Below are 12,173 nucleotides of genomic sequence, written 5' to 3' on the forward strand. Positions count from 1 at the left end.
TACATCATTATGTACATGTATTTTTCTAGATAGCTATGTCTATTCCCTGGATGAATTCTAAGATGATTCAAGAACCTGAGTGTTCCATATAAACAAACACTAATCACCCAGCTTTATAGCAAATAAGATCAAATATACATCATGAATATGAAACAAAAATTATGGAATGAGGCATTTCAGTTCAAACTGATTCTTTATTCACATGTGAAAATATTATATTTTTGCAAGTGATGCTAATAAATAAAAATACCCCAAAAAACTTTTATTTAGTGTTAAGTGACTAGTTACAGCCATGAAGCATTTTACTCCCATTAAGTTCAAGCCAATAATCATGCAGATTGGCAAGGAAAAAGCAATATAAACAATATTTTATTCATTTTGTGCAATCTTAGTATACAGTCTTGATGCTATCATCTTCTAAACCAATTCACATAGATTGAAATGCAATTTCAAAACAAACATTAAGGGGTATATTCTATACCCATTCCACACATGGAGTAATGTATAGTATAAGACCATAAATGTATAATGTAGTTAAACATAAAAAACAAAAAAAATCATAACCTCTAGATAATTAACAAAAAGTCTATCAACATCACAAAAGAAAATGTCAAACCACTGTATTCTCAAAAGAGAAATGTTACCAAAGCATAACAATAAATTATATTAAATTTAATATTTGTCTTTATAATTAAACAATTATGTCTGAGGAAACCACTTTTTAAAAAAAATATTTTCATAGCTAAGAAAAAGTCAGACTTTACATATCTCAAGTTCCCATTTAGATACAGCTTTCTTTTATAATAAATTTCAGCTTTGAGACTATATCTTTTATTGGAAATTTAAAAAGAAAAAATGAAAATGATCTTTTCAGTTAAGCTATGCATCACAAATACGTCAACAAGATGAAATACAGGCACTTAACAGGATAATGTGCAAGGCATAACTTTTACTGATAACAGTATAAACGAAGCTTCCACAGGAGGAAAAGATGGCATCCTTGACCTTTCTCCCCCAGTAAAACATCGAGGGTTCTTAGTGGATTTGCTTCCATCCCTTTATGTTAGCACTAACTGCCAACATTCCACACTTTTGCTCCTGCTCTATAAATGCTTTCCATAAACTGTAGAACAGAACATCCTTTACACAAAAATAGCAAAGATTTTCTATTCTCGTGCCCAGGACAGAAGTATGTATAAGCCTGTTACTTGCCTAAGGTGAATTTGTATTTTTTCCTAACTGGGCCCAGTAATAATATACAGAATAACACAACTTCAGCCCTTTCTCTTCTACTAATAATTTTTGTTTTAATAAATTTACAAACCAAGAGACGCCGTTTTGCAGCAGCCAAGCACTGATGTTCCTTTATATAATTTTAAAACAGTGTCTCGTAACATACTATTTCTAAAAAAGATATGCTTTGTCAAACTGTTTTCCTACAGGCAGATCTATATAGTAGAGATTTAACTGATTTCAAAGGAATATCCATTTGGATACTGCAAACGATAACGACATACGTATGTGTATGTGTTGTGGGAGGAATGTGGCAGTGGAAGTAGGGGCAATAGGAGAGCTGTTTGAAGAAAATTGCATTCATCCTTTTTGGTTAGCAAAGTCTTCTTGTGAAAAATGTTTATGCAACAAGACATGCTTTGCATATTAACAGTACATTTTAATTTCTTATAAAGATTTTGATTTTGTCTGAAATGGGCATTAGCGCTTCCTTCTCAGGGTGGTTATATTGCTGTAGAATATATAATATAGAAAAAGTTACAAAATGACATATTTTATACTCTAATTTGTAACTATAATACCAGTTTAACATTCAGGAGAGAAAAATCCTAACATCTGTATTTGATGAAACATTATTTCTAAGTGTTAAAGTAGTATTTATGTAACAATCTATAAAACAAAATGGTAACTGATTTAAGATCTGATGTTGCACATTCTGCTCATTAGGTCATCGAAATAATGGTATGTAATAAAGAGGCACTTTTAGTGTTTTATATACATCTCACATCTCTAGTGTAAAGTTTCATGCTTTGCCCCTTTTCACTAAAAATAAAAGTATCAGAAGCTAATAAGATGGGGCCTAATAACAAAAAAAGCATTAAAACTTGTGTGTGCACACATGTACCTGCAATTGCTCAGTTATACTGAAAATGCCAAAGGCATCATCAGCTCATGGCTTATGAAAAATAAATGCAGGATCAAGATTAAACAATTCAAAGGAGAACAAGGACCAGCTTTTGTAAAAACAAGAACATTCATTACTCTGTGAGAAACAATATATCCCTCGATTGAATGATAAGGGTTTTGAAAACTGAATTCCCATTACATCCAACTGTAACATCTGCTTTCCTGATGTTTAATAATTATTTACATATTATTTTTATCATGACAAATCTGTTTTTTAAAACTGCCAACTTTTCGCTATGTTAAGGATCATTCAGCATAAACTTTGGAAGACCCATTTAATGTTCTCACATTTCATGTACTCTATGTAGCACATTGGAAAAATTTAGCAACATGTATGGACAAACCAGGGAAGCATGTGCTCACGCTAAAGATCTGGAAAACAGTGTACCAAGTGGAAGCATCATTGTGGCAAGCTGCAAATCAGCACTGTTATTTAAAGGGACAGCATCAAAAATAATACCTTGAGTGATCCTCAAGTATCAGAAAACCCAGGACCTCAGGCTAGTGGAAGTTCCTACATAAGGCAGGCAAAATGTACAACCTGTGTTTTACATTCACTAAGGAATTACTTCTTTTTTTTGGTAAAACCAACAATCCAACATACTGCAGTGTCTGAATATGAAATATAGGCACAACTAGGTTCTCCATTTTTTCAGTGTGGAAAACCTAACTATCTAACAATGTATTAAGAAAATTTACTATAATGTGAGCAAAAATCTCCAACTATTTCAATAAAACAAAGTACTGTATAAAGGTGCAATATTGAGCAGATTTAATTTTGGTTTAAATACACATGTAAATCATGGAACTTTTCTATTCTTATTTGTAAAGTATTTCACATTATCTATGTCATTCTAGTTCTTCCCAGTTATCAGTAAGGTTACCTTTGCTCTGTCGTCTAATACTAACCAGCTTTCCTGCTGATTTGATACTCCACCTGGAACTGTTTCCTGAGCTGGCCAGGTTTGTGTATTTCGTGGAGCCTTTGGTCTCATCTTCCCAGCCTGACCAGGATGAATAGTCACTTAAGGTATTTCCTGCATCACTGATGGGGTCTCCAGCAGTAATCTGTGGTGGTTCCCACCCTTCAATCTCATCTGGTTTCCTGCTTTGGATATTCTGTTTTATTGCCAAACTGTCCCAAAATCCAGATTTCTTTTCTGACTTCACATCTTCTTTTAATTTTAGATTAGTTCTAGAGAACAACAAAAATTTGTTATTTAGACATTTGATGTTTCTCGCAATTAAAAACATCAAACTCTCTTTAGAGGACCTATTTATTCAAGATAGCAAAAGAAACTTTCCTAAACTGGTTCTGCCAAAGCAGCTCACAAAAACAGAAGATTTGTCTAAGTGTAGGACTACTTTTTAAAGCTGAAAAGCTTTTAAAAAAATCTTCTCTTTGTTAAATACACAGCTATGACAAAATAAATACCTATATATGTAACAAATTCTCAAGCGCATGATTAAATTAAATTATTTATAATTGTTATATGGGATTTCATTCCTCTACTATATTTTCACCTCTCCAGCTACTGAAAAGGATATGTTGGTAACACCTTTTGCTTGAGAGTGTAGAAAATTCAAAACTATCCTTGCAAATTTTTTCTTTTGAACAAGAGAATATTTTTATCAATACACAAAAAAATCAAATGTCTATGTATTTTCAGAAGTATATAAAGTAGTCTGGGGATGATTTTCCCACGCTGAAGAAGAGATTAAGGACTGGCAAAATGCTTCAATAAGTTGTTCTGCACAAGTTGATCCCTCTGCCTGTTCTGAGCTTCTGGAAAGTGAACAGAGCACTGAATGTGCACAGGAGTCCACCAAAAGGAACAACTTGAAGGATCTGTGCCCTGGAAGATCATGAACAAAAAGTGCACATACACAATCACAAAAACTTTTCAGCTGACTGAGGAATACAATAAATCAGATATGGAAAAAGGAGGAAAGAGAAAAGATTTTTTCCTAGTTTCCAGAGAAATACTTTAACAAAGCAAACAAACAAAGCCATCAAGATGAGCATTTGAAATATTTTGTGCCACATTCCATTATTTTTATTCATGTGGAATAGTATTCCTTACTCAATGAATGAACACACTGAAATCAGTAGGAACACTTGTCAAGTAAGGTGCTACTCGACCTGATCAACTCTCTAGCCTTGTTAATGCCTGCCATAATTAAACCAGAGTTTGTATGTTTTGTTTTGTTTTAAAAGAGCTACCAAGTTTTGAGAAGTTAAATTTTGTTTTCAACCAAGTTCTAAACACTTTTTCAAGTGTTTTTATAATCAACAAATTTTGAGGAACACACTGCATCCTAAACAATAATTTGTTCCCGTTTCCTTTGAGCAGCTCAAAGAGAAACATTCAATTATCTATTTTGTTTGACTTAACACATGCATATGAAGTTGTGTAATTTCATTTCTCTAATTAAGTGAAGTGTGCAATGGTCATTCATAATACTAATGTAATCGTTACATTTCCAAGTTACAGTCTTGTCCTACAGAAAAAGCAACAAGGTAGTGTAGTTATTCTTTTATGTTAAAATTATGTTTGCACTTTATCCAGAGCAGAGCACGCAGACACATTCACTAAGGTTAAAGTGTCAGCCTATGATGGCAACCACTCCATGCCAACATATCCAGGCTTTACTTTGTCAGCTTCAGAAACAGCAGCTCCCCAGACTTCTGGTCCCAAGCAGTGATATAATTTAGAACCAGCTAAGTGGGTGGAGGCAAGACAAATTAGGTGTTAAAACCATCAGATTCAGTTAAATTGTATATTTTTAGTACTTGATTTTAGAACTATACTTAATAACTTTATAGCACACATTAAGACAATTAGGTAAATTCAACAAAAATCAGACCCCAATGGTAGAAGGAAATAAATTATAAAAATGTTTGTCATTTGCCAACCAGCTTTAATATTCAGTCACTATATTGCTAAATTTCATACATCATTGTCACCCTGCCAGGTTATGCCCAAAAGTATTTAATATGCACAGCAATACTTCTATAGTTACCGGCTTTTCTGGAAAGATTTGTATTATATTTTGACAGCTCACCTTATGAAATTTCTGCTAACTATATTTCTTTCAAAAGAAAGAGGGACTTTATAAAGGGTACTTGAAATAATAAATAATTTAGACTTTCAGCTGTTTACAGGTTAATAAACTTAATATCTGCAGTGTACAGCATTTAAAAATGCAAAATGTCAAGTGTTTATACAAGTTAGCTTGTATGTAATTAATAGTAAGACTCAAAAGACTGAGTACTACTGCTGCTGATATATACAGAACCTTGGATGTTCATTAAGTTATATAGTGAAGCAGATTCAATGATGTACAGTCAAATGTCCTTATTTCAGTTAAATAGACATTGAATGTTTCGGGGGGGGCAGGAGTCTGGTGGTTTAAAGAGGAAAACACTGTTTTAATATCAGTGTGCAACCTATGAAACAGGGAAATTGTTAACATCCCAATTAAACAGAAGTGACTGAATATCAATACCTTTTAAGTAATCTTTCCTTTGTTATTAAAACCAAAAATCTGTTTTGGCTATTTTAATCTAATTAGATTTTCCAGTGATTGATTTCCTCACTTTTCATGGCTTAGATCACCTGATTTTTTTTTTTAAATGGAAAATGAAACTAAGAGCTGTTTACAGCAAAATTAACCTTAAAGAATAGTTCTACTCTGAAAATTAAAATGACAATGTTTTTCCATGTTTACATAGTCTCAGTTTCCATATCATGTGTGCTTGCTTTACAAAGTCAGAAGATATTATGCAACTGGCAATTCTATAAACTCAACCTGAGAATCTGCACTTGAGCTGGGTTCTTTCCTTCTCACATTAGCGTTAATAAGAAAGGTTCTATAAGCAAACTGAGCTCTCGGTTACTGCGTAACTATTGTCTCAGGTGTAACTTGATTGGCCCTGTAACTGGAACTTAGTAAACAACTATACTAATGAAGCACAAGGTAGAGAGAAAGTTGGATTCTTTCTCAGCTGTGCTTGTTCTGGAGGGTTATTAAGAATAAACGTAGTCAAAACTTTTTGTTGTTGCTAAACTGAATCCGTAAATACAAGGAACAGATATGATGGATTAGAAAGTACCACTTTACAGTCCCTCTTCAGCGTGCAACCATACTTTAAGTGACTTATTTGAGAGATACATTTGTTTTTTTAAAGAAAAAGTAATACTGGCTTAAAGTTTCAAAATGCTGCTATTGGTTATCCTGCACTTCACTTGCACCCCGATCAGTTACTTAATTTTGATTTATACAGAAAAATCAGTCAAAAGCATTAAAAGAAGCTTTGGACTGAATTTTTCACTACAAAAATGAAATTTAGTTGAATCAGAGGAGGAAATAGAGTTCAATATACATTACACAGATAAGCTTTACCACAGTTTAAAGTGCCAAATTATACCTATTGGGGGGGGGGGGGGGAATTATTTTTAAAACTTTCAATCATTTTCTACGGTAGCTTCATTCCAACTAAAAGGCTGTTATTCCGACTAAATTTATCTGTGGTTGTCCTCCAGCATTTATAGGAGATTGCCCATCCTAGTAGAGCAGACCCTACATCAGGCCTGCAGATGGGAACCTGCATGGCACATAATAAATAAGCATAAACTTCTAGCAGAAGCCCACTCCAATTTGTTTAATATCGGTGCTGTAACTGGGGGAAAAAGAAAGTTAACTAGACCAAGCAATGCCACAAATTACGCACAGTAGGTTCTAATGTGTTATCAACAGAATAAAAAGTAGTGTCGTAAACTTCTGCCATCCATTTCTAGGGGGGCCATTGACTGTACTGCAATGGGGCCCGGAATTGCTGTTGATGGGCCTGCCTACAATATTTTAAGTTGAAAGTTTAAACAAGAGATCAAATCTGAAGAATGCAAATTTAATAGTTAAAAAAATATGAACCATTTAACTTGCTGAAACTTTCAACTTATTAATATTTTTTTCTAAATTGGTTCTTTTGGTCCCACCTTTAACTAACTCTAGTGATCTGCAGCCATTATCCTTAGCCTGCTAATTTTCCCCGTAATTTGTCACTGCAAGGTTTTACTTACCCTTTTGATTTTGGAGACTTACATTCTGCTAGCAACTGTTGTTCATCATCTTTATTGAACATAGAAGTCACTTCTTTCCAACCCCGGAAACTTGCGCTCTGAACCTACACAAAGTAGTAAAAATTCCAGTGAAAATGCATTACAAACTTATGTCCAGGGCTTGAAAAGCCCATTCCCCTCTGGCAAATATAAATAAATATTTTCCAGGCAGTTACCATCAGCTTAGGCAGAATCTCTTCCTACTCCTTCCCCCTCCCCTTCATCCTTCTCAGAGAAAGGCATTTCTTAAAGATGTATCTTGGCCAGATTCACTGGTCCATTAAGGCTCCGTTGCACTTTAAAGCCATCTGAGCTGACCAGTGAGAACAAGAGTAGTGGCTCCTCTGACATCTCCATGCCTTTTCTCTCTTTCTGGTACAATGGAGTACCTAGGGTGTCTCTATATCCTGGCAATCACAACTTTCAGACCAGTTTCTTGGGGCCTGAGGCTACTTAATGCCAGAGACGGAGCCCAATAGTTTCATGGCCTCGGACTAGAGGGCTGCAAAAATAGTTTAAAGTCACCTCGGTCGACCTTCCTCCATTCATGCTATGGTTTTCCACAGACACACCAAAGACTGGCTCTTAGCCCTCTGGGTGTGAAGATAATCTTCCAAACATGACACTGTGTAAAATGATGTCTTCCAGACAGACAGCTCCAGTACCTAAGCCATTGTTCAGAGCTTTCCTGAGCCAGAGTATAGTAAAAATTGACCAATCCTCTTAGTTTACACTGCTATTTTTTTAAAACCCTGTGGCCAGGAGTGAAAGTGACATTAATCAGTTTATTTTCATTCTGCTGTGACTGCTTGGGAAAGCCCTTAAACACCAGTGGAGGATGACACTGGATCTATTCACTGGGGAGGGCAGAAAAAGCAGAAGTCATGTAAGTGGCAAGGTAGAGGAGCAGAGAGAATCTTTGCTCAGAAGCCAGGAGACTCTGTGCTTATGGGTTTATGGAAAGAGAAAAAGAGAGAATCTTTTCCTCTTTCAGTAGCCAGAGGGGATTGAGAGGTGGCTTCAAATTTATTCCACACTTAACCAGTCAGACATAGATAAAAAAGACTCTAAACAGGATGTAGGAACACCACCCTAATAGGATTCCCAGCATACTCCTTTTTCTCAGAAGAATGGAAGGGATCGCTCATGGGTATGATCATTGGCACCCTAATTTTTCCATACTGGTCTTTGGGAATAGACTTAGTCCTTTGACTCCCAGGCACCCAGTACATCTTGCAGGTCTATGTGGGAGTGCACAAGGATGCATAGATGAATGTGAAGAGGTGGGTAAGAAAGACTGGAATTAGTGTGGGTGAAGGGGAAAAAAAACACAGGCGACAAAGTAGCGAATACAATGTCAGAAAAGAGAGAGAAAGAAATTCACTATAAACATTGCAGGAAGAGAAACACCATGATAAGCTACGATACAATAAAGACTAAACACAGTTCTAGTGCTTTATATTACAGGGGGTGGGACTTTTTGGCCTTTGTGAGGATGAGGCAGCACAGGTATCTTTCCTCCTGGCTTGTGGACTTAGTTCTCAAGCGTATGTGCCAGGTAAATGTTTCAAGTCCTGCCTAAACCTACAGATGGTAAATTCTAATCCATGAAAGATAAAACATCACGGATTCATACTAATTTACCCAAATTAATTACTAAATTTTGCAAATTATCAAGTAACTGAACAGACAGATAAAAACAAAGCATAGTGTGGTGCATTATTCTTCACTTATGATGACAATTTAGGGGTTTTTTTTATGATGCTTTATAATGTATTATAGATAAGGTCCTACTTGAATTGCAGGATGATTGTCAAAATTGTGGTTGAGTTGCAGAAAAGTAATAATGGAGATTATTATTTGTGGTAATAAAATCCAGTTACTTTTCCACAATTTTCCAATGTTGGCCACCCAGGGCTGAGAGTAGGGGCTCTCGCTGTTGGTCGCCCGGGACTGAGAACAATGTCCCAGGGCTGACAGCAGCCACCCCAGGTTGAGAGTGGGTCTCACTGTCAAAATTGCAGTGGAAGTCCAATATTGTGGAATCCGCAATTTCCATAATATTGCTAGATAAGTGGGGCCATGATTATAGTACCTTTTGTAAAAGTAGTGAAGTCTTATTAATTGGACTTCACAACATCACTCTTATTAATTGTTGCTAATAAATAAAGAGTAAACCATATTTGTGTGCAAATTATGGGGTCTGAACATTTATAAATTCTACCTAACTCCCTGAGCATGCATTTATAAAGAAAAATATCAGTATCTGCTCGTTTCTGAAAAAAAATAAATCCTTAATATACCACAACACCTTTCCATACTAAGTTTCTTCAAATGTTAAAATGAAATGCAAAAAGAGCCCCTATTAATGCAACGGTATTGATTTCTTGACTTTTGTAGGTATAAACCTTTAAAAGGTTTTTTAAAAAGAGAAAAAGAAAATGTGATGTAGCATACAGAGAAAGCATAGTGGACCCAACCCTGATCACATTTAAATCAACCAGAAGACTCTGACTTCATTAGGAGTAGAAGCAGCTCCCACACATTTTTCACTGTAACACTCAAGTAAGCACAGAATATAATAATGAATATTCTCACATAAATATAATCAGAAATTTGTTGAGACATATAGACGAATGTCTACAGACATACTAATCATGTACAGGGACATCACAATTTTATAAAATTAAAAGAACAAGTCAGCTAATACCAACTTTGTAATTCCACAATGTACTGTCCACACCTCAGGCAAATGTACGCTACACCAAAATGTTTTTATTCAATAAAAGAAAATTAGCAAACATTTATCATCTGTGAGCTGTGGCAAGCAAAAACAGAAACAATTAAACAGCAATTTCCCCAAGGAAAACTATCTTACACAAAATTCTTGGTTACAAAGTTAAAAATTCAATCTTCACAACGAAAGAAATACAATCCTTTTATACTATTCACTGCAGCAATGAAATAAGAATTATCTAATCTCCTAGTTTTAACCCGTAAAGGCCCAATTTAACAAGCACTTTTCAGTGTTGCAGGAGTTGACAGAACAGGTTCAACATGAGGATCTTGTTGATCTATTTTAGGTAATTGTAAAATTCCTACATTGGAAATGCCGCCTTCATCCTGAAGTCAAGGAGGTTAGCTCTTGAAGGAGGCTGGATATTCTGTAAAAAGTTATTTAAATAACCACATGACCTTATATATATAATTTATCTACCTTTCCCCATCCTCACGGTCAGCAGCCTCCCCTACCCCAGTGTGGGACAGTAAGAAGAGCAAGAGCCTTATGGGGTAGCCTATAAAAAAGTTCCTGTTCCCCCACAAGATATCCAGAATAGCAGCCAAGAAAGAAAACTGTAAGCGTGCTTTGCCACCACAAGCATGCCTACAGTTAAACAGGGGTTATAGCAAATATTGCATCTGCTGCTTAATTCCTTCAAATCCTGTTGTAATAAGTTAGATAGAATATATGAGCCCATGGTGTTAAACATAACCCAATCATTATCCAACATTAAACCGTGTTTAAAAAGATTTTCATTTTAACAACATTGTTTGTTCCCTTTTCCATTAGCTGTACAGATCCTTTAGAAGGAAAAACTCCCTTGTCTGACAGTCTCTTAGATGGTAATAACTATCCTTTTTGGGAAAATAAGTTATTTAAATTGAGATGGGCAAGACCTGTCGTTCTTGCTGCTACTGTTAAAGTCCGATCCTGTTTCCTAGAAGACAAAACAAAACACAAAAGGGGAGAGAAAAGAACAACAAAGATAGAAAATACAGCTTCTTTATCTGGTGTTGGTTCTCCCTTGCAACCTTACTGCTGGAAAAACCATGGACTTATCAGCCCCTCCAAGATCTGGAAAACTGGTACCAGCATTGGGCTGTTTAGGGCATTGCTTCTTTCTGTCTCTCTGGTCAGAGGTTCACATCACTATTGCAAAATATGCAGCTTTGGCCAGCTAAGCCAAACTCTTATTAGACAGAAAGAAAAAGGAGAGAAATAGGAAAGAGAAGAAAGAAATAAGGTAGGGCAGGAAAAGAACACATTTGGGAAGAGGGGAGGACAAAGTCTCATATCTCAGGTGGTGTTTGTCATTCAGTCCGCAACCAGGAGAGATGGCAATGTCATCTGGATCCCTCTCTCTGACCCAATCTGGTCAGGACTTTTCTCAGGATCAGGATTAAGGAGGTGTGGGGTCCCAGGAAATGGTGAATGTGGCAGCCATGATGGTGAAGATTGCTCCAGTACCCAATTTTTCTTCACAAATCTCTTTCTTTAAAGGACCCCAAAAGGGAGTGATGGGTGGAATAGCCCATCTCCTCATTATTTTGTCTACCAATTAGACCTAATTTCTGACGCATCAATTTTGATTAATTAATTTCTGGCCCTTTACATCTTCCATTTACCAGTCATAATTTTAACAGTCTTTGAGTTATATCAGTAGATCTTTTTGTTTTCACTAATTTCAGTCTGTCTGTCTTACTTTTGTTATTAACATTTGTTTTATAGGTTATTGTGACATTCCATACATTTTCATCACTTATTATAGTTGAGTTCACAATTAGGGTAAATTTGTAGGCTCAGTTATTACAACAGCTCTTTATCTTTTAGAATATGATCTAATTATAACTTATTTTTCCTTAGCCAAATGGCATGCAATCCAGCCTAAGTTCTAGGTGGCTTAAATAGGAAGTGTAGGAGTTAAAACAAGAATTTTGCAGACTTAGCTCCAAACTCACCTTTAATCAGCATTATTCCTTAATTCAGAATTGAGATGTGCAGCTGCACCTTCTGCATCTCTAACCTGCCTTGCACTGTTTTGAGAATTCCTTCAGAAATTCTCTAGCATG

General features: G+C 35.6%; 1 protein-coding gene across 3 annotated transcripts in view; it reads right to left on the minus strand.

Moving 5' to 3' along the window:
• Nucleotides 1–247: 247 nt before the first annotated feature.
• TDRP (testis development related protein) overlaps nt 248–12,173 on the minus strand; it is a 48,244-nt gene continuing 36,318 nt past the window's right edge. For all 3 annotated transcript variants that reach the window (XM_067544846.1, XM_067544845.1, XM_067544844.1), the window contains 2 exons: nt 7,284–7,387; nt 248–3,394 (listed from right to left, as the gene is read on the minus strand). In XM_067544846.1, the coding sequence (XP_067400947.1) occupies nt 3,049–3,394; nt 7,284–7,387 (450 nt within the window). In that variant the 3' untranslated portion in view covers nt 248–3,048. The remainder of the gene's footprint in view (nt 3,395–7,283; nt 7,388–12,173) is intronic.

Source organism: Emydura macquarii, unplaced genomic scaffold (assembly GCF_026122565.2).
Source record: "Emydura macquarii macquarii isolate MOO-44397 ecotype Brisbane River unplaced genomic scaffold, CSIRO-AGI_Emac_v2 contig_1027, whole genome shotgun sequence".
NCBI classification, from domain to species: domain Eukaryota; kingdom Metazoa; phylum Chordata; order Testudines; family Chelidae; genus Emydura; species Emydura macquarii.